Source organism: Anabas testudineus, chromosome 10 (genome assembly GCF_900324465.2).
Source record: "Anabas testudineus chromosome 10, fAnaTes1.2, whole genome shotgun sequence".
Lineage (NCBI taxonomy): Eukaryota > Metazoa > Chordata > Actinopteri > Anabantiformes > Anabantidae > Anabas > Anabas testudineus.
This window is the reverse complement of record NC_046619.1, coordinates 10,429,014-10,456,937: the sequence shown is the minus strand read 5'-3', so window position 1 is coordinate 10,456,937 and position 27,924 is coordinate 10,429,014. Positions and strand designations below refer to the sequence as shown.

The following is a 27,924-nucleotide window of genomic DNA, read 5'->3' as shown; positions in this document are numbered from 1 at the left end:
TAAATGCTTCTTAGAGTTGCTTGACACAGGGATTTGATGCCACACACCAGGGTTTCCCTGCTGCATTCAACACATTGAGTTTGTAATTTTATAATCTAATTGTCTCGTGCATTTACTTTATAGAAAGATCATAATCTTTCCCTGACATTAACCAAGTGGTTTGATTTACTTTAAATATGACCATGAAATCGTTCATAAAAACACAAAGGCGACGTGCTCAGTCAGCTTCACATCCAGGAACTTTAAGATGCTCTTGAGGACAAAAATAACACGCTCAGAAAAGAAAATGTTCCTTAGGTACACTTAGGCAGAGCAAGATGTAGAAGTATTTTTAAAAAAGCCAGGAGCGGCTATGAAATATATCTGACAGGGAATGCTGTGCTGAATGAACATTTTCCATTCACAGTGCACATTTTGCAGATGTGTTCTGTATAAATATTTCCTTGTTATGCTGATAGAAAAACAAATCCGTCTGGCTTTCTTCTTCTTTGTCTTCTTTTATCTGCTTCCATTAGGGGTCGCAACTATGGATCATCTATCTCCAATGGAAATCGTGTTTATGATCTACATATTTCATTTGGCACAGGTTTTACAGTGGATGTCCTTCATAATGCACCCACCCACCCCCTCTCCCCCTTATCCCGGCTTGGGACTGGTGCTAAAAGTGCACCAGCAGCTGGGTTCCTAATCTGTCCGTCATTGCATTACACAAAATGTATTTGATAATGCAAGTTTTAGTAATGAAAAAAAATTCTGTGTGAGAACTAAGCAGATCAACTCCTAACAATCATATCAAAATCTATATAAATTAGATCAGGTTCAGATTGAATTGTTAGCTTTACTCTGATGGCAGAGCCAGACAAGAGGGGTCGGCGGTTTTAGAGGATTCACTCTGCATCTGCGGAGTGTACAGTAGATATAATTGAGCCACTGCTTTACAAAGTCACTTAAAACTGACTGTAAAAGCCCCTTTGCTTTTATGCAATTTGTCCTCTGCAGCTCCGGTCACAATGCTGAGGCAATTACCGAGCACGCTGGCATGTCTTCACCGCTGTGCTCTTTGCACCAGCGCGCACGTGTGTGTGTGTTGTCACCGAGCAGTTCATGTGCAAATTCTTCCTCTCCTGCCATATGTGTCGTCCTGCGATGAGAGGGAGATAGATCATCCTCCACAGCAGATGTGCTGACGCCAGAGAAAAGTTAGTTCACTTCTCTGGCATATTACCCACGTTCCCCCTGTGATTTGTCTCCTTCTCCAGACTTCCTACTGTGGCTTAAAACTCTGGGAGATTTCTGAAAGGATTCCCAGTCAAGCTGACAAACCCCAGTGTTCTGGCTTGTGATCATCAATGTGTGTGTGTGTGTTTTGCCCTGCGGATACACAGTAGCTAATCCCTCCCTTTACTCCCATTTGTTTTCTCCTTTTGACCTCTATTCCTCTGTTTTTTCCTCCCTGTTCTCCCCCGCTACATCAGACCGTCCTGATTTTCGCTGCTCTTGCTCTCTCCCTCCTTTTCCACCTTTGTATTTATGAATTTTTATATAGCACAAAATACAGCTCTATGTTCTCCACTGTTGTGACTGTTGATTTTTGTATTTATATGCGAGAGAATGAGGAGGCGGGTGTGGAGACGGAGGTGGGAGGGTGAATGTGATATTGCCTTGTTTCTGGGGGTGGAGTCAAATAACTACTGTTATTGAAACACTATAGACTGGGACTACGATCAAGTAGTATATATGATGGACAGTATCATCATCTTCCAGCTCTGGCAGTCGTCAACACTGTGTGTTGTGAAGCCGGTCAGATATTTGCTAAAATGTAGGCACAAAGCGATTATTAGTAGCAGATGTCCACCTACACAAGTAACACATTTCCACTTCAGGTGTAAACAGGAAGTAAAAGGACAAAGCATTGGAGTTGGAAAGCTTCCTTGTTGCTGAAATTTATTAGGTTCATGCACTGAGGTAATTACAGAATGTAGGTGAATAGTTGTTACTGAAAAAAAACTGAATAGTGGCAAAAAAGAATTGTAAAATCCACTTTAATCTTCACACTCCTCACTTTCTCCTGCCCTGGAACACCTCTGGCCTCCCTGCTGTAATGACTTTGAGCCAAACTGGCTATTACAGCATGTCTGACTATGCAAAGAATGACTCACATACACTACAGTACGGAATACGTGGCCAAGTTCGGTTGTTCTCTTTTTCCACATTTCCTCCCACTACGTCTTTCTGCATTTGAAGTCTTGTATGGCATCACTATCGAGTGTGTAGTAGACAGAGCTGACTTTCCAACTCCGTCTTATAAAATGTGTTCCTGAGTTTAGGAACGTTAAGCATGATAAGTATACGCACCTAGGATGTTTGTGGTATATGTCTAATGTCCTGTGTCTATGTTTGTTGTCTAGAGATGAACCAGATACAAGATAACAAAACAAGCCAGTGAGTAGAGGACAGATAAGAGGAGGGAAATGAGAAGAACAGTGCTTTATCATTAATCTACTCCTCACTCCAGTTGAAACCTCCGATGGTAACGTTTACGGGTAATTTAGCCACTTATATGATGTTAAAGACGTGAAAAAGAGAAACATTGTAAACAATTAAAGTTAAACGTCTTTAAATAACTCCTGGGAACACTGTTTAAGGACTTTCTGGAAAAAACTGAAGCTGCCGCATGGAGCTCTTTTCAGTTTTGAGCAAACGAAATAGGAATATTGCTGCCACACTGTCACAGCCTATTTTATTTATGTGTAGCTGAGCTGCCGAAGCACCAATCCTGCTAAATCCTGCTAATTAAGTCCAGAGAGGTAAGAAAGAAGGACTAATTCTGTTGAGATAGAAGAAATTTTTTGGGGTTTTTTTGTTGGGATTTTTAATCTCGTTTAATCACAGCTTTGATGTTAGCAGCTCTGATGCTTCTACTCTACCGACACACCCACACACAGTCTGAAAATGAGGAGATCCCTCAGTTTATCTTGTTGTGTGTTTGTGTAAGTTTGTGTGATGGTTGTGTGATGGATTTCATAATACTAGTGGGCATATTTATTACCCCTAGCAAAATTTACGGGGAGTACATGAAACACACACACACACACACACAGAAAAGAGACAGTGGTGGTGTCTGCCTGTGGCATGCGTGTAGCTCTCTCTGTCTGGGTAGTTAGAGCTGAGATTGCCAATAAATAGTGGCCAGTGGCCTTCAGCATCACCAGCAGGGAGAGATTTGTGTCCTCATGCATGATTGGTCCGAGCCTGAGGAAGAGAACAAACCATCTCGTTAATCAGGGAACAGTGTTGGGACCCAGTGTGTGTTTATGTGCCACTCACACTCTGTGTTGGTGGCACGTTGTCAAAATATCCAGTGTGTGTGTGTGTGTGTGTGTGTGTGTGTGTGTGTGTGTGTGTGTGTGTGTGTGTGTGTGTGTGTGTGTGTGTGTGTGTGTGTGTGTGTGCGCGCGAGCCAATGGCTGACAGATGACTGAGTGCTAAGGCTGCAGGAGCCGTGACTCACACACGTGTGTGTGTGTGTGCACAAACCCCTCGCTGCCAAAGTTGTCACATTACGATCCTACCTGTGCTTACTTTCCTCCTAGCACCAATTTTCACCTTTAGTGCTGCCAAAGAAAGTCTAGTGACATGTCAAAGGTATCATCCCTCGTATTCTAGTGGAGACCTCAAATCTCAAATGTGCTAAATTCTTAGTTTTCTTTTCAACTCTCAATAATAAGGAAGCAGGTGATATTTTCAGATTTACTTTTAAAGTCAGTAATGTTTTCATGCCCCTAACCGCTGTGTTTTCTTTAATGGTCCAGCAACTCTCCAGCTGCACATTTCTATCTGTATCAATTTATTGTGCAGTATGCTGGATGTGAGCTTCAGTTTGGTTTGTGCATCGTTTTTCTTTTAATTTTGGGAGTTTGAGATCTTTCAAAAAAAACAAAAAAAAAATGTGACATACTACATACATGTATACTGCTCAGTACAAAATTATTTTCTTAGCTTAAAGACACAAAGGCGAGCGGTTAGACCTCCTACAACAAGATTCATCAGATTTCCAGTGCATTGGATTCAATCAGATGGTGTCAGGGAGTGTTAATATTTGTGAAACTCCACCGTCAGCTAGGTGGGTTGTTGCCAACAGGCTGGCAGCTGGTTGGGTGGAGAGGGGAGCGGTCCTAGAAGATCGAACTGTGGCACAAGGCCGCGGGCCATGTGTTGTGGTTTTTGGTCTCAGTTTTGGAACTCCTACAAACCTAGTATTTTCCCTAATTTTGGTGAAGAAGAATTTAAGAATAAAAATTGGTTTCGTCGTTCTCTTTGCCAAAAAGAAAAAAGGATCAAAATAAATGCAACGGAGGAGCAGACCACAGAGGTTTGGTAGGCTCAGCCCTATACCCACAAATTTATTTAGTAATGTGCCCGAAGACTGACAAACAGTGTGTCTTTTTCAACAGATTTCTCCTCGTTGTCACACTTTAAGAGACTAAGACTGCTTTTAAAATAAAAAGCAGTCTTATTTAACATATTTTAACACACATATAACACACTTTAACTGCAAAATTACACTGGAAGAACACTTCAGGACCTCTGGCTCTGTTCAGATATATACTGCAATACCTGATGATTGCAGAAGATGTCTGGATAATCCCTGATTCAGAGCAAGACAAAAAAATTCATAACTTCACTGTTACATGATGGAAGAGTCTATTGTTGCTGTTAAACCACAAAAACCAACACGGCCAACAAAATAACAGTTGATCAGAAAGATGTTATTATGCATTTAATGACAGTACAGCTTGTAAATTAGGTACAGAATGAGCTGTGTTGGTTTACCTCAATTTGTTGTGTCTCTTCTCCTTCTCTTGTCTTTTTATTGCAGCCCTCCCCCTCAGCGCGTTCCCCTCCTTGTGTTTTCCTTTCCTTCCTTCAGCTCCATCACCCATTTTGTCCTGGAGGTAGCCTCGGGGCTGTCAGGTGTGCGCGTGTGCATACGTGCTTGCATGTAACCGCGCACCCCTGTGTGTGTGTGTGAATGAGCACCTGTGTATTTCCGAGTGAGCAACGTGCTCACCTGAATTTCTACAGAAAGCGTGCAGCGAATCCACTTCTTACTTTAAAGTTTGTGGGGTTTGTGCTGCCCAGGTGTAACTACATCTCAGATGAATTGTTCTTTCTCTGTCCATGAATCATCCCGTTTGTGCCTCCCTGGTATTTTGACTTGTCTACTTCTGTATTTCTGAATCTATCTCTTCAAACTTCAGCAGTTTGGAAGGAGAGTTTGTTTAAGGTCACTTGACATGCAGACACTTGACACGTGTCCCTTCTTATATAGAGAACATTGTTTGATGATTCCTTAAATTACAGTACATGTAGATTAGTAGTAAATCAGGACATGATGAGTTTGAGGTTACAGGCAGAAACTGAAAATCCTCTCATTCCCAAAGTTTTACTGAAACTCACCATCCATACATACTGTACGGTTCATCTTTGAAACACATTTTAAATGTTCCTCTACTTCAGGAGTGCATCAGGAAACTGTGAAAATAATTTCTCCCCATCTATATTCCCAGTCTGACACCCTGAGCAGCGAGCCACGGGGTCAGAGTCAGCGAAGGGAAAGGTGATACGGTGTATTAAAATGAATTAAATATTAATAGAGTCAGCCAATTAAAATAGGGGCAGCTGGAGTGTCCCAGGAATCCAGAGCAGACATTAGCACTGTGCTAATAAGACGATTTCCATGAGCCATACCCAGACAATGCAGGTAACAACACACATAGCCAGAGAGACCCAGGGTGGGTGTGCAGCGGGGTTGAAGAGTGGAGGAGGGCTGGGTGGTGAGAAGGGTGCCAGTCATGTGGGGAAATTAAAGACTGACAAAAGCAGGATGATGAAGCATGTGTTGCATGAATGGCAGACCTATTTGTGTGTGTGCGTCGTGTTTGAACGTGTGAGTGAATGACTGAAAATTGCTTCTTTTCAGCCTCTAAGCAAATTCATCTATCCTGTAACTGCATCACAGTGTTAGGAAACATCGATTACCTTCTCTTTGTTTCCCCTTTCTAGTTCTTTCTTTCACTCCTTCTCTCTCCTCACCTGTCTCAGTCCACTTCAGCGTAATTCATCAAGGAAACAGGAACCGTGATTTTCCGGGAGTCGTTGGTCACATAAACACACACAGACACACACAGACACACACACACATACATACATACAAATGGGCCACCGTCTTTCTATACATACAAAACAGTAGCATTAGTGATGACAGAAGCTTTTATTCAGTCCATACAGATTTTTTAAATTGGTGAACACCTTACCTTGGATTGCTCTTAATTTAACACGTGTGCTACTGTAACACGCTGACTCATTGTTACTAAAGGACACACAGCTCACCACATCACACTCCTCTTTCTACCCACAGCCTCTGTTTCTCTTCTCTTTCATGTCTAGCTGCCGTTTTTGCTATTCTTAGCAGGGAGATGCAGAGTTCTTCATTACAACCCAATGCATGCTGGCGTCTACTTTTGTTGGCCCTCACTGTGTATGTGTCATGTGTAGTACTAAGCTTGCTAAAGCCAGCTGCATCTCGAGCGCTTCATGTGTGGCTTAACTGAGTGGATGTCTGTCTATGCGAGTGCTTCTGCGTATTTGTAAGTCTGTGCATTTGAATGTGTGCGTGTGTGTGTGTTGTTTATCCGTGTTTAATTATGGTTGTTTGTGTGATGTGAGCATGTCTGCACATATTATCCATAGGCCCCCTGTCCTAACTAATTTTCTCACACACACACACACAAACTGGCAGAAACAAACAATGGACTTCATCACATATTAATCACCAAACATTCCCAGAGTTTTGTTACTCTGTTTTTTTTTTCCCCTTTACCTCATGTCAGTAATCATTTTGGAGTGATTCACAGTGTAACATGGCTCACAAATGGTGACTAGGCATACCTTCATATGCTTGGAAACACACACGTATATATATATATATACATACACGCACGGTGGTATTCACAGAGTAATCAGCGCTGCAGCTATTATTAATGAGAGAGAATCAGGTCATTAATATTTAAGCAGTGTCACTGGGCCCACAACCACGAGAGTGTATGTGTTATCTGTGTGTGTGTGTGTGTACACATATAGAAGAGGGGCTGAGGGACTATAAGGCAATTTCCTCAGGCAGCGTAGTGAGACCTACTCCATTACAATAGGATAGACAGAGATAGAGACATATTACTCCCTTAAACAGAGAGGGGGAATAAGATAAAACCAGAGATCCCCTCTCCTCCCTGCTCTGGTGACACACCACACAGGCAGGAACACAAGTAAATACTGATGCACGTGCACACACACACATGGCTGAGGAATCAGTTAACATAAATCTATCCATCTATCCATCCATCTATCTATCTCTCTCTCTTCTATCGTTCCCCACAATCTCTTTTTGTGTCTAGGATTAGTGGGTATTACTTGCTCTGCAGAGCGAGGAGAATGAGACAGGTCTTGCTGCCAGTTCCTAGATTGGGAGAGCAGGAAAAATATTCCTTTATAATAACCTCCGTTTATTAAATCTAGCTGGACGACATACAACAGCCTGTTTCACCCCTTCTGACCCAGTCGCCTGTATAGCTGCCAACGGTATTAGTTTTGTCCCAAAATAAAGCTGATAATAGTTTCCTAGGAAAGAATGAGTAATTTTCAGTACTTGTCTTTACTAAATTGTAATGTAAGTTGAAATACCTACAGGTTGCAGTATTTTTTCCACTACATATACTCACATTGTGAGTTTTCCTTATGGACGTTCTCATGGCTATACTGCAGTACAGGGTTACATGAGTTTTAGGACTATTTTGTCCATCTGTTTGATCTGGTGAATGGCTCTAAACGCTACGATACACTCGGGCCTGAAAGACTGTTTCTATGGTGAAGACACAAGTGCGATTAAGAGCTGTTACAAATTCACGATGTGTCGTCGTTACTTCACTTAACTTAACTCGTCTCTTCTGAAGTTTTCATGTTCACACTTTTTCTTCTAATCAAAGAACCTGATTATTTCGGATGCAGCTGCTCATCCTCTGTACTCACGATTAAACAGAGAGACGTTTTAATGCCCGTCCAAGCCTTGGAATGGCTTCAACTGCAAGTGGCCTAACATTGTCAGTGCCAGTGGTTCTTAAACCACTTGTTAAGCCCGCTTTTGGAAACAGGAATTTCAGACTGTGCATATTTTAGATTAGTATTCTGATGGATGTCACTAGTTATTTCCCCTCTCCTCCTTGTCCACCTTATAACAGAGATGGTGTTCACATCAGACATTTTTTACTTGTCAGAAAGCACTGGTGGGACCAATAACATTCAAGATAGATCTCTTTCAACAGTTATTGACATACAATCTAGCAAGTAGTAGTAATGCTGTTAATCATGTCACTGCTTTACAAAATGTTTTCTGTAACTATTGGTCTATAAAATTACTTTTATATCCAGAAAGTCCAGATGCTTCCCACTCTGCAACTTCAAGTTCTATTCCCGTCCAGCAAATCCATCTTCAGCCATATTTATAGACATGTCAAAATACACAGGTATAAATGACCATGAGCGTTTTAAACTAATGTAGCATGTTCAATCTATTTTACTGACTTATTGGTAAGTTTAAAAACTTTTTTTTTAAGAGAGAGCCCTGATGGTTGCTCCCTTATTGGCCATCTGCCTGTGTGTATGGTGATTTGATTACCTGAGAGGTTCATTAAGGATGGAGAGACAGTGGAGGCTACGCTGGTAGCTCCCCTATCCTCCCAGCTCGAGTATAGAGTTACCTTTGCACGGAAGACGCTGGATTGATCAGCCATATGCCTCGGATAATGGGGAGGTTGTAGCTTCACCCCGTGCCATCCTGATTGCCACTCGGGGACTGTGAGCTGGGGAAGCTGGGATGTGCACAGACACACTCTATGTAGAGATAGAGCCTGTTTTCCCCCTAGTGCATCTTTGCATTAAGATCCTATCTGCCTTGCTTACCAACAAAGCACTGTCTTGGCGATGGTTTTCCAGGAAAGTAGGTCTGTCCATCAACAGAATGCGCACAGAATGACTAGCACATGGCTTCTTACTAACGCAGACACATGCTGAACTGCAAGTTGCCAAGGGCCTAAAGATGCACTTGTTTTTTTGTTTGTTTTTTTTTACTTTTTTTGTGATTTCTCTGTCATGTTTTGAAGTTTCTTCACAGCTTGACTTTAAACCTGTTCTTGTCCTGTTTTCCTCCCCTGTTGTCACTCCTTCTGCACAGATACTGCTTTGGTGGCCATGTGTTTGTGTGACAGACGTGCACAGTGTTCTGTCCAGTGGAGCTAGTCAGAGGTGTGATATTTACATGAACATACCTCAGCTCTGTCGGCATTAGCCTCGTCAAAGAGCAGTAGCTGACTATGGCTTTCATTGCATGTTATCAGCATCTCTGTTACTGTTGTTCGCTGTACTGAGCCAGCTTTGTAAGGACGATGAGTGGCTCTTGTAATTGTTTCTAATTGATTAGTGCTTTGAAAGACTTTGTTATGAAACAACAGTAACACCAATACACTGTAGTGGCTTATTAATTCTTTCCCATCCGGCTCAAGCACTGTGCAATTGAAAAGAACTGTCTGTGCATCTGTGGGCCGACTAGGCAGTAATATTTTTTGGTGGAAGAGCATGCCAGCTTTCAAATGCCAAAACACTTATTTTTATTCCGTGCCCCTGTGTCCAAGTGCTCGGTGAATTCTTAATGCCTTAATTGTTTAAAATATTGCAATGTAATCTCTGCTGATTTACTACTCTGTTTAGGTAGGTGGTTTAGAGATGGTGTATAACTATGTTAGAGCCTGGCTTATGTGTTTATCATTATCATTTATGATGAGGTGATATTGGATGATAAATCCTCATACTACCGCCCTGTGGCAGGTGTAGTCGGGCTCTGCTATGCTGGGGAGCTGCTTGGAAAGGACATTTGCATACATATTGTCTCACACCTTCAGATAGACTTTCTCTTTCTCTCACCCACACTTACTCCATATCTACACTTTTCAAAAGCACTTTCAAAGGTACATTTAATGAATAAAAGAGGAAATGAAGGAGGCAGGAGTTGACAAGAATGAAGAGAGTGAAGCATACTTGAAAACTAATAATACATGAAAAGGCAGAAAAAGAAAGACGGATGTCGAGAGATATAGATAATCTCAAAGAGAAGTGAAAATAGTGCCTCAACTGTTGACACACCTTGTTTGACAGTTCTGTTTCACTGCTTGTTGGCAGTTTGAAGCATTAACACCAAGTCACTGCCATTTGCAGGTTGCCCGAATATATTTTAGCCTGTCATGAGTCCCAGTCAGTGTGTTAATAGTCTGTTTGTTGTATCAGCTGCCTGTTGTAGAAAACTTTTACAAATCAGCCGCCTTCACCAGCTGCCACAAGGTGCTAATTATTGAAAGAAAAATAATGCCGCCGCCAAATGTAGAACTGAAAAAACTGTCATCTATAAACCCAGTGGCTGGTGGTTCCATCCACTCCTGGCGCTTTCAGGAGTGGGTTTCAACAAAAATATTCCTAAGGGGATTAATAAATTATCTCTTATTATTGTTGTTTATTAAAAGAACAGTATCACATAAAATGTTTTGTATAGATATGTCTAAAGTTGAGATTCAAGCAAGAGAACATTTAATATTTTAAATAGTAATCCAGTTAAAATATCAGTGTTTTAGAAACGGGTTATCATTGCACCCCATGCTTTTGTACTTTGCTTGCTATGTTGAAAACTTGACGTTTAGGGGAAGCAATAATAAATATGACTTTCTGACTTTGTCAGATCACAGGGAAATGTGTTATCAACCAACCAGTCAAAATTGAATGATTAGAAAAAATTGGCAAGCTCATAAAATCAGGTTTCAGGTCAGGGAAATCAAGCACTACTCCTTGCTCTGAACCGCAGGGGACGTGTCGTCAAGTGGATGGTTTTTAATCCACATTCATAACACTCACCATCGCTCCCCTCTGAAGTTGTTATTCCAATGTTCTGGCTGTAATCTCTGCTGTCTAAAAATGTCTGCAGCATTCAGTCGTCTCTGTCCTGCTGTTATTCCAGACATGTCTAAGCTCTCTGCCACCCGTCGACTCACACATGGACTCGCCTTCTCTGTCAAGCTGCGATGTTTAGCCTGCTAACACCTGGGGCTCCTGTTGAAATGGAGTTTTTTTTAAAGGTTGCCGCTAAATACTGGCTAATGAACAATATTGGATCGTTTTAGTAACATAACTAAAGCACTTAGCTTAACATGCCAAGTAATGTAGGTGAGATGCTTAAAGGATGTTGGTGTTTCACAGTTCAGTACTACATAGTTCACAGACTTTTACATGGTTTCAGCAATATTTTATTTTTTTAAATGTTAAATGTAAAGAAATCAATGATTTGATACCTAGTCATAAAAAAAATATATACTCTACAGTGAAAAAATATATCAATATATTTCGACATCTCTAATTCCACCTTCATTGTCTTTCCCTTTTACAACTTCATGTTTTCTATCTATTCTCCATCATCTTCCCACTTCTTCCCTTTTATCTTTTTCTCCTTCCACTCCTTCTGTCCCCGCAGTGCTCAGTTTGACAGATGTTTGCCTGGCCTAGCCTGTCATAATAACTGTGGTGCTGGATGTCTCAGGTGGCTGGCTCTGGCTGCTCTTTGAGTACTTCACAGCCAGGACAGGACAGGACATTGCCTGGGGCTACAAGTGAAGGAAGGAGAAATGAGGACAGACGCAGGGAGGACAGAACAAATGTGCAGAAAAAACAAGAGTTTTAATGTTAGTTGATTTTATAATGCCTTTTGCCAAAGCTCTCAACCTACCTATAATAGATACCTCTCAGTAAAGTAAGAGTGAAAATGCAGCCCGTTGCATCAGTAACACCTTTTTCAATCCATTGCAGCCTGACAAGCCAGTTAGTACAGTTGTATTCATGCTAGAGGACACAGGCAGTAGCAAAATATACAAGCATATGCAGATGTAGAAATACCTGCTTCTAAATACTGTATTTGAAAGTAGTTTAAGGATCAAACTACACACAGTAACAGTGCTGAACCCACACTTAGGCATCAAACATTGCTGAGATACATTGCTTAATACGCCTCTGATTAGTTCTATGTTAGCATCATTTTAAGTGTCAGTTTTGATACATATGCGATGACAACGAGGCTACAGAAGGAGACAGATGACAGGCAGAGAGGGGTTGCAGTGTTACAGGGAGAGGCAGCTAGGGGACCACAAACTCTTCAAGCCAGCAGGGGCCTGTCTCTGCTGAGATTTATAGGTGTTCTGAACCTTGCACCTCACTGTCAGCCTCACTCTCTTTATCTTCTTCTTCATGCACACACCGTTTCCCGGTGAGATTGATCTATAGCTGTACACATTTTCTTCAAGCGGAGACATGGCCAGTGGAGCTTGGTAAGACAATAATCAGAGATGTAGATGAAGAATTTACCTTGCCTGCGAATGCTGTCATCTACACACCCGTGCTGTTCTGTGTTTATCCTCGCATCCCTGTCATGGCAGAAGATGTTTTCCTCCTTTTCGATTTCATAAGAGACCTTTATAAATGTCTGGCTTTCTGAGGCTGATATAGACAGACACAGGGAAGGACAGACAGGCACTCAGACAAGTCAGTTTCAGACTGGATGAGTTCTGCGGTAAGCTCTATATCAGCCTGGCTTTGCTGTCTTATTGGACAGACTCTCCGGTTTACATCGAGCTCTATACATCCAACCCCAGAGCAAAAACGGAGAGAGAGTTTGTGGACATGATTGATCTTTGCCAACAATATTGCATCTAAGGATGTCGAATATTGGATTAATCTGTTTTGTGATTCAATGTTTTAATGCTCCTTTTGAGCGTGAAGTCTGTCCAATTCAAACCAGTAAAGCTAATTTCATTTTGTGGTTTTACATGATGTACTTGTAGGTAACTGTGCATGCATTGTGTAGAGAAGAAATGACTGCTAATGAAACCGTGGTACAGCAGGATACTGGGGGAATTGGTGTGCACCACAGCACCTCCCCAGCAGGCAACAGCCCTGTGTGATTCTGACAGTTATGTAAGAGGGGAGAGCTAAAGGTTGCCTTGTCTTCTGAACCACCAGAAATCCACACAGACACACCGAGCAGCAGTGAGGATAGGTGGCCTTCTCGCCTGCTGATTATAAAGGCCGCTTTATGCAATATTAAAAATGGTCCTCCACTCCACTCACAGAGAGATATGATGTGCAAACCCGAAATCTAAGCCTCAACCACTCAAAACCTCTCATCAGCCTTATAGGAATGAATGTTAAAAATAAGCAGCCCTAACCTAAAGCAGTTATTAATAAATGGGCAAAGTTCAGTGCTTGATGTTTGAATAATTATTATGGTCTTTAGGGAGCTGTCCATGTAAAATTAGATTGCTGATTGCCAACCTAAATAATTAAAAGCCGTATGATTATGGGAAGCATAGTTCACTGTGTGAAAATAATGAGCATTCAGGATGAGGACATTGTGTCGAACAATGTGGCATGTTGCTACCTGCCCAGATTCCAGCACCGGTGTCTGCTGTCCACACCACTGATCACTGTGACAACCTTAAAAAGATGCCACTGGGGAGACAAAATGTCCGTGCCTTGAGCTATTATGTAGCTAAGTAAATTAGTTCATCTATGTGTGGATGATAACAAGTTCACCGTCTCCCCTCCCACCTGTTGCCACTCAAAAGCAAGTGCTGTGCTAGATTAATAGAAAAAGTATATACTCCTGAGAGAAGAGTGCATATAGGTAGACACCCTCTGGAGTCACTGGAGTGTACTGTGAATCCCGATGTTATTTATATCATACTACTGTTTTATAATAGGCACGTTTTTTATCACTGTACGACCCAGAAATATTCTCAATAACTGTCCACATCTTTACAACCACCACAGCAAATAATCTGTCATTACTCCTACAACCTTTTATGATCGCAGTGTGTTATCGCCATGTGGTAGTGCGTGTGTGGGTTGAGGGTGTGGGGGGTGGAGTTATTCACCATACTGTAATTACCCTGGATGTAAATACTGTATTTACTCAATCTGGTTGGCTGCATAAATGACTATTCATAAGGCTTTGTGCTACAGAATCCTGGCAGTTAGGAACCGTGGTGCGTGAATCATACATGGTGCAACGTGCAATTTGTTTCCACACAAACAAACTCTCTCATGTGCATGTACGTCCACCTTGAGTCTGGCCAGAGTGATCATCATAAGGTCAAAGCCAGCAATTATACAGTAGAGCCCCTGAATACGGAGCAGAACAATGCGTCAAACTGTAAACCAAAGACAGCTGCTGTGTAGTATGATGTGACTTGACCTGAATTATCGTCAACATTCGCTTTCTCTCCTTTGTTGGGGTGTGTAATCCCTTGCTCTCTTGACACCCCCCCCCCCTTTCTTCTCCACCTGAAGAAATTCTTGACATTTTGCTGCGATCAAAAGACAAAGAACCTTTCTATCCTAGTAAGGCTGTGCGCTTCACCCCACCTGAATGAGAATATAAACAGGTGATTGAAAATATGTTAGAAAAGAGGACTGAGGTGAGTGGAATGGACAGAAACGAGAAAGTTACAGGTAGGAAGAGACGTGAAGGGTTATGGTTAAGGTTTATGCATGCAGGTAAGAGGTGTGGGAGGAGACGTTTTGGGGGTGAAAATGATGGTCTGTATAGCAAGAAAACACAAACATTGTTATGACCAACCGGTTATCTGTAGGCTGGTTTTAGTGGTAATGTAAGCTATTGCTATAAGAAACCAGGCAGCGCACCCTAATGCTTTGCCTGCAGTCACACAGACAGACTCGGATCTTCTACGAGACAGCCAAATTCTCCATCACTGCAGGAGCTTGAAGCGGAACTCCACACCCAAGGTCCTTCTGGTCTCTTCTCATCTCTCTCTCTCTCTCTCTCTCTCTCTGTTTCTCTCTCTCGCTCATCCATCACACCCCTCAGCTCTACCTCTCACCTCCCTCACCAACTCCCTCAGTCCCTCTTGCACCTTATTCCTCCACAGTTTTCTCAGAGAAAACTTGCTCCAAAACAGCTGAAGTGAGAGGAAAAAAAATAGCGTTGTAGCAAGTGTAGGCAAGGACAGAGGTAGGATGAAGTGGAGAGGTTTAAATAGTTAGAGCTCGGCATCTGGTCGAACACCTTACAACCTTTGCAGGTGTTTCCACTTGTACACACAAACACACTATAGGTTGTCAGTCTGAGTTATCCTATACTACTATATGCAGCTGTGACCCTGTGTTACACAAGGTTCCCGCATTGTCTCATTTGCAGGTCTCAGGCCACTATAATTTTGCAAAGGCGCAGAGCTAAAAGTGAGATCACAATATCATTATATCTGTGTTTAGCCTCAACATTATATAAGGAAAAAGGTAAAAAGCAGATGCTGTGGTTATGACATCAGGCTCGTTAAAGGCAGCTATAACTAGGGAGAGCCAAGACTTGTGTTGTGAAGTCTCAAATCCGGCTCCCTTTACTAACAAGGAGAAGAAATGTTCACTTTTTGTTGTGTCAGAATTATGTGCTGCAGGATTTGTGTTTCTTTTTCTGTCTTATATTAGTCTATCTCCCCACCTCCTATTTATCACTCTTTCTGTGTGGGTACTCTGTCACTCACTGGAATGTGGGCAGATATGGGATCTTATTCAGACTTCCAGATTCATTCTGCTAGCAACTCAGGAGCCAATATTAGCCATGCGGTCGTTGTTTTACCCATGAGCCCGTTGCCTTGGAAACGTTGCATAAGAGGGAGTGGGAAAGCGGGATGCCCCTTGCTGATTGGGAGACAAGGTGGCAGATCTCTCTGTTTCTCCCCTCGTCTATCCTGTATCTTCGTCCTGCTTCTTGTTCTTTTTTCTCCACTCAACACTTTCTCGAACTGTGTGTGTCAAAACACTGGATCTCCAGCTGTGCCATCATGCCACATGTTGAATCAACTCAGCACTCAGCACTTCCACATAGAGCTCTGCAGTCAAACACAGCATATCTATTACAGTCAGTTGGCCCCACACCCAGACTTCAACTAAATTAAAGCTCCTGTTGGAACAGTGATTTATAGCCCAACTGGAAATGTTTGTCCACACAGGGCTCACACACCAGCAGCTGCATACACACACACATTTGTGCACACACCTCTCCATGAACTGTGTTGTGTGTGTGTGTGTCATCCTTGGCTGTGGGAGGCCTTGGCTGGAGTCAGGGAGGATAGTGCTTTATTGAATCCACTGAGAGCACATGTTCAAAACTGCATGACTTGGCCTTCGATGGCTTCCATAGAAAACAAGGCCATGCTGTGTCTACATATGAGGAAGACGAGAGAGCGAAAGAGAGGGAGGATGCAGAATGGACCGCAGATAGAGGAAGGATGGCCTTGGCTCTGGAGACATGACAATTTATCCTTTGAATCCTCACTGACTGTCACCCCGTGTCTGATTAAAATAGGGGGAAAAAAGAAAACAGGATCAGACATCTAACACGGGAGCCAGAAGAGTGAGTTATCCAAAAATGTCCAAACAAGATAACACACTCCTACATACCTGTGAAGGCAAAACCAGAGATGTAATTAGTGATGTGAACAGGGCTGCTGTAGGTTGCACACTTTCCGTTGGAATCACCTCAAATTGAGTTTCTTGTATAATTTACAATTTCTCCACCATGTAACAAGCCAAGAAAAGAGCAGGGTGGGCAGCCCCTGTGTGAGAGAGCTGTCTTAATCCATGTGTTTAGTAAGCACCATCTGCTGCTTTTATTCAGAGGGGAGTAGAAATATTTGGTTGATTAGGAGAGGATCTGTAAAGGATAACCGCACCGTTACCATCGGTTACAAAGGACACACATGCTCACTTCTGTCAACTGGTGTCTTGGAAAGCGGACAGGAGACAAACATGTACATGCACTTGCTCAAATACATACAAAGTGCATATGTGAACATGCATGACGGTGGAGTTAGTAACTCTGTAATGTGACAGAGAGAAGCAGACACGCTTTAGCTAAAGCAGAAGTAAAGGAATGCAAATGCTGAGTGAAAACAGAACTTCAAGGAAGTTAAACTTTCTTTCTCCAACTCTAGGTGCTGATCTTGGTGGTCTGATGGACCTGGAGTCTCTGTACCGCGGTGTGGAGCAGAGCATCAACCACACACGAGCAGGAAGAACACGCAGACAGAGCCTGGACAGGGCCTACAACATCGAGGTGCTGCTAGGTGTCGACGACTCAGTGGTCCAGTTTCACGGGAAGGAGCACGTCCAGAAATACCTGCTCACTCTCATGAACATCGTAAGTGGCCCAGACAGGTGCAAACACACACACACACACACACACACACACACACACACAGCAGTAGATTAGTATGTCTAATAAAAGTCTGGAAGCTTTGTTTCAGAACTTACTGTAGATTGAAATAGGTACCACATCATTTGTATTTGCATTTGAATCCATGTTAATAGAAATGCATCATACACAAATTTCTAAATCCCCAAAAGTAACATTTGTTAACCACCTTTTAAAAATTAAATTATTAATCAACAGAAACAGTTCTGTTGATTTAAATAGAAAGTAAGTCACAGAGAGATCAAAAAGAGGGCAATACACACAATCACACACACACACACAGATAGAGAGAGAGAGAGAGAGAGAGAGAGAGAGAGAGAGACAGAGAGAGCACCAACTGAATGAAGATTCAATTCCCTTCCTACATGTTCTCATCCAGCAATCAGCCGCGGGTAATCCTTTCTTCTCGATCTGAATATGATGAGATTTCATGTGTGTGTGTGTGTGTGTTTGTGTGTGCTGGGTGAGCCCAGTGCTCTAAAGGGGCTCATTTCATCAGGCTTTGTGTCATGTCATCATTCATTGTGAGTGTGTTTGTGCTGTGAGAAAAGGAGAAAGATGCAGAAACAGCAGGCACTATGCTCCGGGCCACAGCAACACTTAGCCAAGCACTCACACTCCCAGGTGTTTCTACGTGTATGTGTGCGTGCGTGTGCGTACACGGGCTTGTGTGTGTTGCTGTGGCACCGAACACACTGCAGACTTTAATCTTTGCAAATTAAACCTGGGGTGAGAGCACTGTTTGCGTGCATTCGCATGTGTGCACCCTTGCATGTGTGCGCATTTGTTTGTGCGCGCGCTCCTGTTTGCTTTTGCTTGTATTGCGACCCACTGTGCAAGGAACCAATCTCCGACTGTTAAGCAGGTGCAAGCATACAGCAACAAATCCTACCGCACGTCTTTGTCTCAGCTCAGCGCTTGGGAAAGAACAAGAGCCTCTGTGCTCTCTGCCTCCCCTTTTAGATATTTGTCAGACAATATAGGAGAAAGAAATGCGTAGCCCTGTCGCAGCCCCTCTCTAATCTGTGGGGAAGAGATGGAGAGACAGAGGGAGAAGGAGTATTTTAAACAGCGTGTTCGGAATAAATTACTGACAGCCAGATAAACAGAAATAAATAAATAAGGGCTGCCTCCCACGCGTGTCATCTGGGCGACTTTCTTCTTGAAAGTTTGCTTTGCTCACTTCAGGTTGGGTGTGCTCTCTCTCTCTCTCTCTCTCTCTCTCTCTCTGTTTTATTTCCCCCTCTGTCTTTCCCTCACTCTCCCAGTTGCTCAGCAGCACTGACTCGCGCTACACTGAGCTCCTTTGCATTGTTAGTCCTGCCTGTCTTGGGTAGTGTATGTCAACAAATCATCACCTGGGGGCAAAAAATCTGTAAGTGGAATATGAACTGTACGAGGTAAATTTAAATTAAGAAGAGATTTTGGAAGCTATATTTGCCCTGAGTGCCCTCTACGTTGGACCTCTATTCAAGCGTGGCAGAAAATACTTTTCTTCCCTTTATTCGTTGTTCCTTGAAAGAATAAATACATTCGTTTGTTTTGTATTAGGGAGTAGTGTTTTACTAATCTAATTAAATGGTACAATAAATTGTAAATGACCGTGATTATTTTAGCTTTAAACTATAATTTATATTTACCGCCAACCCCATAATAACGACATTGTTTTGACACAGTAAATCAAATTTATTTCATACCTCAAATCTGTTCCTCTGCCTCTCCAATATTTTCCACGTCTTTCCCTCATTAATCCAGGCTGAATTCAGTGTTTCTGATATCTGCCTTTTCACGCAGATGTTCATGTTTACTCCTTATGAAGAGTGTATGAAGTCATTTTCTGTCTTTCGTTACAGCATTATAAGTAGTGCAGTACACTTGTATTTCAGTACAAAAGGTTATTACAGCCACAGTGCCACAACAGTTGGTACACTTTTGTTTAAAATCTGCCTAAAAACTGAATCTGAATCTAAAACTGAGAAAAAGTACAATTGTAAGAAAAAAAAAAGTCCCTCAACATAAAAAGGACTTTAAATACTGTATTTAAAGTATTTTCTTTATCAACATCACTGTACATATTATCATCAAATCTGGCGAAATCTGTCTGTGTGCAAGGGACAAAGCTGATATTCATTATTAAAAACCGGTGAACTTCAGGCCCTCAGACAGCGCCTCATTTAAAACTGGCATGATTCCGTGATGGGCATCACTGCATGGGCTCAGGAAGACTTCCAAAAAGCATTGTCTGTGAACACAGTTTGTTAAAGCTCTATCACCCAGAAATGCCAGCGTCCTCTCTGGACCAAAGCTCATTTAAAAAGGTCTGTGGACAAATTGGAAAACTGTTCTGTAGACGAATCGAAATTGGTCGTTCTGTTTGGGAAACATGGGCACAGTGTCTTCCAGACTAAAGAGGAGAGAAGCCTGCGTCACTGATGCTACGAGGCTGTGGAAAGGCATCAATTTCAAAATTACCTTAATAACATCGGTTGTGTTTTTGTAATTAATCTCTGCATCTCCCTCTCTGAATGACTGTAAAAGTGTACTATGGATCAAGGTGAATAATCTTGCATGTTATTTGAAGAATAGGGGGCTGTATTGATGTCTGCTGGACATCAAAGCACTCGCATAGAAAACACCTATACATGTGTACATGTGTATGTAACCTGCTGGGTTGAATGTGTGTTCTGGTAATTCTGCTTCCCACTAATTTGCATGTGTTTACCTCCCCTATAATAAGTCGGACCATATGACACCATCTGGGGATGAAAACCTAGATGCAAAATGCTCAAGTACCTACGCAATAGATTCAAACAGCATATGCATGAAAAGTAGATTCCAGAGGTTTAAACTGGTACAGGTATTAATGGACCTGGAAAAAAAGCCGAAGCATTTTCTAATCTCCCCTCTTTCCTGTCACTCATTCAACTAAAAAGCTGAAGATATATTAAGGAATCTGTCTGGGGAGACACATGGATTAAAGTTGGACAACTGGAGGCTTCTTCAAGTTTTTGATAAAAAACGATAAGACAAAGATGAAAGCTGAAAATATTTTCTGTTGAATTGCGTGTGAACCATCTGAAACCATTTATGTCCAGTTATGTTTACAATCTACTCACCAGAACTCAGTTTATATCACCGATGTCCAATCAAAATCACAATTTCTAACTAAAGTATTTGAAAAGAAAAATTATCCTCAAATTTTGACACTTGCATTGTTAATATTCATGTTACTAAACAAACTCTTTATTAGATCTGTAATACACAGATAAATAGGTCACAGTATTATTTGGATATTTTAGTGACTGGAGCTGAGTGGTTTGTTGTTTTCATTCTACTGTTTATCCTTAATTTATTAGAAAGTACCAGTGTGCACCATATGCTGTGTTGTAATCACAATATCACGTCCATCCATATGCTATCACCACATTTTGCACAGCAGAGTGTGCCTGCACTCTCTCTCGAACATTAAAACCATACTAGGAATAACATGGAGGTCTACCAGCACATTTTACTGTAGGTCACTTCTTTTCATACAATGAAGCTGATTTCCACAAACAGTGTTGCAGCAACAATGTTGTAGCAAATCCTGTAAAATATCCTGTTTGCCAAATGCCAAGTGGAGGCCATTACGCAGTAAACTTCCTGTGGTGACATTGTGGTGATCAATTTAGTAGCCAGCGGTGATCTGTCTGTCTACCTGTCTGTCTCTCCCATTAATGGAGACCTTTAGAAAGGTGTTGCAAAGTGTTAATCACACTCTCAGAGGATATGAATATGATGCTGATAAGAAGGGTGTGTGTGTGTGTGTGTCTGCATGTTTAATCTTGATAATGCATGCTCATACACTAAGATGTATTTTGCCTGCTCCATGTGTTTCAGTATAAGCATAATTTCTGTCGGAGCCATCTGGAAGTGGTGCAGATTATTCAGTCTTGTCTTTACCAAAGCTCCTGGAAGCACAGGAAAAAAAAAAATGTCCTAACAATAACTCGTAGGGTGAGCTGGAAAAGGAGAGGTAGTCCAGGTAATAATAGACACCTTGTTAGCTGGAAGTGTCACAGATATGTAAGGAGCACTGTCAGACTGAGAGCTCAAATTCTGGGTTTCAGTTTTTTAAAATATTCCCATGAGTGTTGACAAAAAAGATGTAGAAAACTGTCCAAAGTCTTATCTAATTTATGTAGCACTGTAGCCAGATTTTACGAGATGACTCAGTCTTGTCTCATCAGCAGCTGAGAGTGTTTTTTTAATGCATATTATTAAAATAAGAAACCAAACGCACATGACTTTAGTGTATGAAGCACTGTGGATATATTCATGTTAAAATATACTTTGATTGTAAAGTTAAGAATTTTTACATCTTGTAGGTGTGATTAAGAATGGCATACCTGTCCTGTGTGGTTAGTGTCTGACTGAGTGACATACATAAAGTTGAAACTGGGTCTGAAAGGACACTGAGCTGCCCCCTGTGCGTGTGTGTGTGTGTGTGTGTGTGTGTGTGTGTGTGCACAAGCGTATGTGTGAATGTGTGTCTCATTAGAGTGGAACTTGTGGTGTTGGGGTCACCTGGAAGTCAACCACTCCTAATTGGCCTAACAGTTGCCAAGGAAACGGGCTGGATCAGGCCAAGTGTGAAGCGACCCACCCAAGTGTCCATTTCATCTCAGACAAACAAACACAGTTCCACGCACACGCATGCACAGAGTCATTGTGTGTCACTTCCTAATATATGCTTCAGCCTGCCAAGATAATGAGGGAGTGTGACAAATGTTACCAAACGAGAGACGGGCGTACCAGTAGGTAGCCAGACAGGCAGGCAAGATGAAAAACTGCAGACACGAGCACACAGTCTCTCACACACACTTAGTCTGAGACAGGGTTAAACTGAGAAGACAACAGAACTCTCTGTCTTTGTTTGGCGGTCGCTTAGCAACTCAGCATCTTTTTTAATGTGTGAAAAGAGCATCCAAACATGAAGCTGAAGGTCACAGGAGGACAACTTTCCCATCTTCTCCTGTGTCCCACACGCTAAAATTATTCCTATCTGTTCTTCCAACCTTTAGGTTATTTCAGAAGCCCATTATTGAATGTTACAAGTTTCCCAGTCCAAAGCTACACTTTATTATTATATATTAGTGTCCCCCAGACGTTGTGCGTATTAGTCTTTGTTAGTTTGTGAAGAAGTGAAGTTGTACTCAAAAAGCATCACTTGCTAAATCTCAATCAAAGCTGTACACATTTTTAACAGAATTCATTTTTGACGGATGAGGGTATCATTGAGTATACATGATGGAGAATCCATCAAAAACCCAATTAATTGCAAGAAAAGATGGGTCACTGTCACTTTGTGCCAAATTTATGGGAGAATTCAAGAAGTCAGTGAATTTAAAAACAATATTGACTGTCGTTCAGATCTGTGTCCTGTTGAAAATGTACAGTGAACAGGAGAATCAGACAATGGCAACCACAGACTGCTGAACAGTTAAAGTCTTCTATCCAAAATATTTCACCTGCAAAACTGCAACAATTCAGATCCCGAGTTTCCAAACACTGTGTTATCAAGAGGAAAGGTGATTTAACACAGTGCTAAACATGACTCAAGCTCAAATTTTGCTCGTAATTACCAGATACAATTAAGTTGTTCGATGAAAATACAAAGAAAAATCTTATTTCAAGCTGATTAACAATTTCCAATGATTAGTTTTCATTACATTTTAGTCCCAGGAAATTGGCTTTGTATTATTCCCTAATGCAGTCTTCCAATCACAGCTGAAGGTTACAAGTCTCACAGTCTGCCACAGAGTAATTCCCCACAAGATGCTACTTTCATTATGTAAAATTCAGCTTCAACTGAAACCATGAACTTTATTTTAGGGATTACATCAGCAAGTTAGATTAGAAGCGCGGCGTCTGTAAAGTCAAGAAGGTTATTTGGTGTGTTCGATTATTTGCCAGCCACACAATGCTGAGAAGCAAACATGAAGTTACTGTAATGTTTCAGAACATGTAAAGCTGCTGTGCTGTAGCCGAGTAAATGTGTCAGTAAATGTTTTCCACAGAGTTTGTGGTTAACAAATTAGGGAGTCTGTCTTAAACATTACTTCACTGGATTTTTCCTATTAAGATGCTGAAATTTCCATCTTTACCCTGCGTATGGAAAAGAGCTATAATTTACTCCACTTTTTTTCCCCCTCTCTTATTATAAAAAAACTCTCTCCACATCTCTTTCTCGCATTTGTTGTCTAAGAATTCATTGTCTCCACTCCTTTCCAAGCTTTCTCTCTTCTCACTTTGCCTCTGTGCTCCTTTCCCCCTCTCTGCTCAGCTCCTTCTCTCTGTCCCTGTGCCTCTCTGTCTCTGTTTGCAGCGTTCCTTAACTTTCTTTTGCACGTCTCTCCCTCTCACAATCTCTCTCTCTCTCTCTCTCTCTCGCTGGATGCGTTTGCAGTTTTGTTCCTCATCTCAATTCTTTGTGTGTGTGTGTGTACAGTATTTGTGTGTCTTTCGCTGCAGCGTGTCCATCAGCCCTCTCATTATAGCTGTCTGTTTTTACATCCCTTTGCCTCATTAGGCACCGCACACGGCCACCGAGGACAGCAGGACTTAACTCCTGTGCCAATACATCCCTCACCCTTCTCTCTCTCTCACTCGCTTTGTGTCTGTGTGTGCTTGTGTGTTTGTTTTGCCGGTGCTCACCTGCGCTCTCTGCGTTTCCCTCGTCACACATTACCTTGTTTCTTTGCATTTTTCTTCCTTCATTTCCTCTCCATCTGTGCTCATGGGAAACTGAGTTCTTCGCACTCCCTTATCTCTGCTGCTCTATCCACATCGTGCTCTCTCTTTATTGTTTTGTGTTCTACTTTGCTCTTTCTATTAAGCCACCCTTTATAAGCATAAAACTTCTTTTGGTGCTGTGGTGTTAATTCTCCTCCAACCTGCCAGTTTTCTTATGTTCATCAGGAAAATCACTCCAATCAACTAATTTCCTCCTGGAAAAGAACTGTAGGCCAAAACCCATTTTTCTAAAGAAATAGTTTGACATTTTGGAAAATACGCTTATTATAGCAGTATTGATCTTCTCAACAAGAAAGCGAATGAGCATATTTCCCTAGATGTCCAACTATTCCTTTGGCATTTTATTAACATTTACATCTACAGATTTAGACTTGGACTTGTTGGCCTAAAGTTGGAAAAGAATTATGAAATTACTCGTTAGCTAGAATTTAAGCTGTCGTTTGTTTCTGCGTCTGAAACTTTTGTCCTGTGTGTGGGTTTTTTTTTTTTTTTTTCCAGGTGAATGAGATCTACCATGACCAGTCTTTGGGAGCAAAGATCAATGTGGTGCTGGTGAGGATCATCATGCTGGGGATATGGTAAGGTAAGACATGACTTCTACTGAAAAGTCAACTGAGATGCTGTTCCTGGAAAGTGGATGCCTTGTCTGTCTATCAGCGCTATCTTTGATACCACGGTTTTGCTACAAGCACTTTGAGTACCTACAGTGAGCACAGCCAAGTCCTGCACACATTCATAAACTAACAACAAACAGACAAACACACATGCACACTCATCAGCACGCACGGATGCCCGGAGCCTGTTATTCCAGTGGACTGAGCAAAAGAGGAACTAAAAGCATGCAGCATCCCAAGGGAGTGTTTTCAAGTCGCACGCCTTCACAGTTCAGCACCAAAGCACACAGAAACTCTCACTGTTATGCAATCAGCTTTCCTCCCAGTAGGCTGCAGCACAGAATCATGGGAAGTCCAGGCAAAGATAAACAATCAATGATAGCCCTCCCTCATTCATAAACAGAGACCGGACGATGGGGAAAGCATCCTTGTCTTCTTGACTGTAACTCTATCTTCCTGTCTGTGCATGAGGAAGGAGAGAAGGAAAGGGAGTGAGAGATAAAGCAAATGATGGCAGCAATAGAGGAGGGCAGGGATTACCCCACAGGATGATACAAATGATTTTATTGCTGCATAGGTGCTTTGTGATACACTTATGCTGCTGTAGCCTTATCTCTTCCTCTCATCTCTACATGTCCACAGTCCCTAGTCGAGCCGAAGATACACACACACACACACACTCACACACACTCCTACATTGGTCATTCTGGGCCAGTCCCTATGCAGCTTCAGCCAAAGCTCCGGCTGTCCATCATCCCCAATTACCGTGGCAACAGAGCTGCACCCAGACAGCCTGCAGATTGGCTATGTGACCCTGAATGCAGGCGCACCCATACACCCACACTTCACACACACAATCCGACACAACATGAACACATGAGACACCACTATAAACACTAAGACTATAAAAGAAACCCAAAAAATCCACTGAAACACGCACACACACGAGCACCTGATGAACATAAGAAAACACACACGTGTTCATTGCGCTCTGTCTGAGGGGTATTTGTGCAGAGTGCAGACTTCACACTCCATCATGTGTGCAGAGGCAGGCCATATGTCTTCACTGCAGCACACTCACACTACACACACTCGTCACTGTTTGATTCAGCTGTGCATTGTGCATGTGTGAAAACAGTGAGGAAATGTTGAATCCAAGGCAAAAAGGGAAGCAGTGGAAGGGAAAGAAGGAAAGTATTGTAGAGCAGAGTTAAACAAAAGAGGGGGAGCAGGAGGAGAGTGGAGATCCTAATGAGGAAGAGCATAAAAGGTGAAGGTGAATGTAAGGAATTGCTTACGTGGGTGTAGTTAAATCTAATCATAAGTAAATATTGTGTAAATGGACGTGTTTTTGACTATTAGTGCATAGCTCATTAACAGGCAGCTCTGTGTTTAGTTTTATGTTCATTATTTAAATCATCAAGATTACACAACCCTAAGCATTATTATGTGACTACTGTGTGGATCTCTTGGAGTGTGTGTTTGTGTGTATGAGTGTGTTGTACACCTCAGCAATTTGCAAGATGTGCTGACAACATAGAACATTGTGACGCTGCCCCCTACAGGGTTGAACTGAATGTTGTACCACAACGGAAACAAAAAGCAGTGCAGTTCACTGGTTTTGTATATTCTTTTCAGCATCTCCCTTTTCTCTGTCTGTGTGTGTGTGTGTGTGTGTGTGTGTGTGTGTGTGTGTGTGTGTGTGTGTGTGTGTGTGTTTCTCTCTCTCTTTGCAGTCCATGAGTCTGATCGAGCTGGGGAACCCATCTCAGAGTCTGGAGAACGTGTGTCGCTGGGCCTTCCTGCAGCAGAAACAGGACACAGGGGACGCCGAGTATCACGACCACGCCATCTTCCTCACACGACAGGAATTTGGCCCCACGGGCATGCAGGGTAACAAAGATATGAGCGCATACTGAACTGTTTCCGTTTCCCATCCAAACTGCACACACAGAAAACTCCTCCTACCTTTGCCTCATGCAGCTACATAGTGCCCTGTGGGTTTGGTGGTTGGTGGTTTTCTATGCAGCAGAGTGCAGACTAACAGGCAGGCCCAAGGGAGAGGCCTCTAAAGGCATTGGCCTAGCAATCCAGAAGCCCTTCAGCTGCCCTTGCGCTCAGCCTTCAACAGCAGAAAATCAATACACAGAGCAGGGCCAGCCACAGCTCCACAATTAAAGGCAACATGGGACAGTCAAGCACACAGGGAGCTGGAGACTGGCATATGTAGGAGTGGAAGGTGATGGTTAGGGTTAGGATTAGGCATGCAAACACACACATACACACACACATACACGTTTGTGCTTGTGTGTGTGACAGGCTCCTTTGTGTGTGTACAGTGGGTAGGCCTGTAAACAAAGTAGAGCTAGACAGTAAGTATGTCAGTAGTTCACCCAAATTGGTTGAAGCTCACTCACATATGCAAATATTTCTTACAGTAAAATCAAAAGTATATTTCATCTTTTAGCAGAAGGTGAAAATGAAAAGCTGAAAGGTTGTTAATGTCTATTAGAGAGAGTTTTCTTTTCTCTGTTCCTTATTTACTGTGCAATGGGTATTGCTGTGTAAGATCAGTGTATGTGTGTTGTATACGATGAACAATGTGAAACAAATCTGAAATTAATACTCGTTGTATTTAGTGATTAACACATTTAGTGCTGGGATTGAAGGGTGTTTTTTGCATTGACAAAACTTTTCAGGACAGTTTTTAAAAAATATATGTGTCTCATCCCGGTTGCCTAGGTTACGCCCCAGTAACCGGCATGTGCCATCCCGTAAGGAGCTGCACTTTGAACCACGAGGATGGTTTCTCCTCCGCCTTTGTTGTGGCACATGAGACCGGCCATGTGTAAGTACTTTGTCAGTACCGTCTTCAGGTGGGGCTACAGTACATGTACAGCAAACGACGACGGTCATTACACAGACTGTATGACTTTTGCAACATGTCATCAGCTGTTGATAAAGCTAACCTATATGAATGATGGTCAAAACCCAGTTCACTTTCCTACTAGTGGGTGAATAATCCTTTGAAAACTCACCTCAGATAGTATCTGATGAGTGAACCACCACTCCCTCGCTCCTTTGTTCCCCTTCTCTTCTTCT

General features: G+C 42.2%; 1 protein-coding gene across 3 annotated transcripts in view; it reads left to right on the top strand.

The window, feature by feature from the left end:
• Positions 1 to 27,924, top strand: part of adamts2 (ADAM metallopeptidase with thrombospondin type 1 motif, 2) — a 93,119-nt gene that overhangs the window by 48,915 nt on the left and 16,280 nt on the right. For 2 of the 3 annotated variants that reach the window (XM_026358138.1, XM_026358137.1), the window contains exons 1-4: positions 17,341 to 17,359; positions 24,707 to 24,791; positions 26,559 to 26,715; positions 27,565 to 27,670. In XM_026358138.1, coding sequence (XP_026213923.1) covers positions 26,562 to 26,715; positions 27,565 to 27,670 — 260 coding nt within the window. In that variant the 5' untranslated portion in view covers positions 17,341 to 17,359; positions 24,707 to 24,791; positions 26,559 to 26,561. Of the gene's footprint in view, positions 1 to 17,153; positions 17,360 to 24,706; positions 24,792 to 26,012; positions 26,017 to 26,558; positions 26,716 to 27,564; positions 27,671 to 27,924 lie in introns of those variants that run through there. The other variant, XM_026358139.1, reaches the window with a different exon arrangement.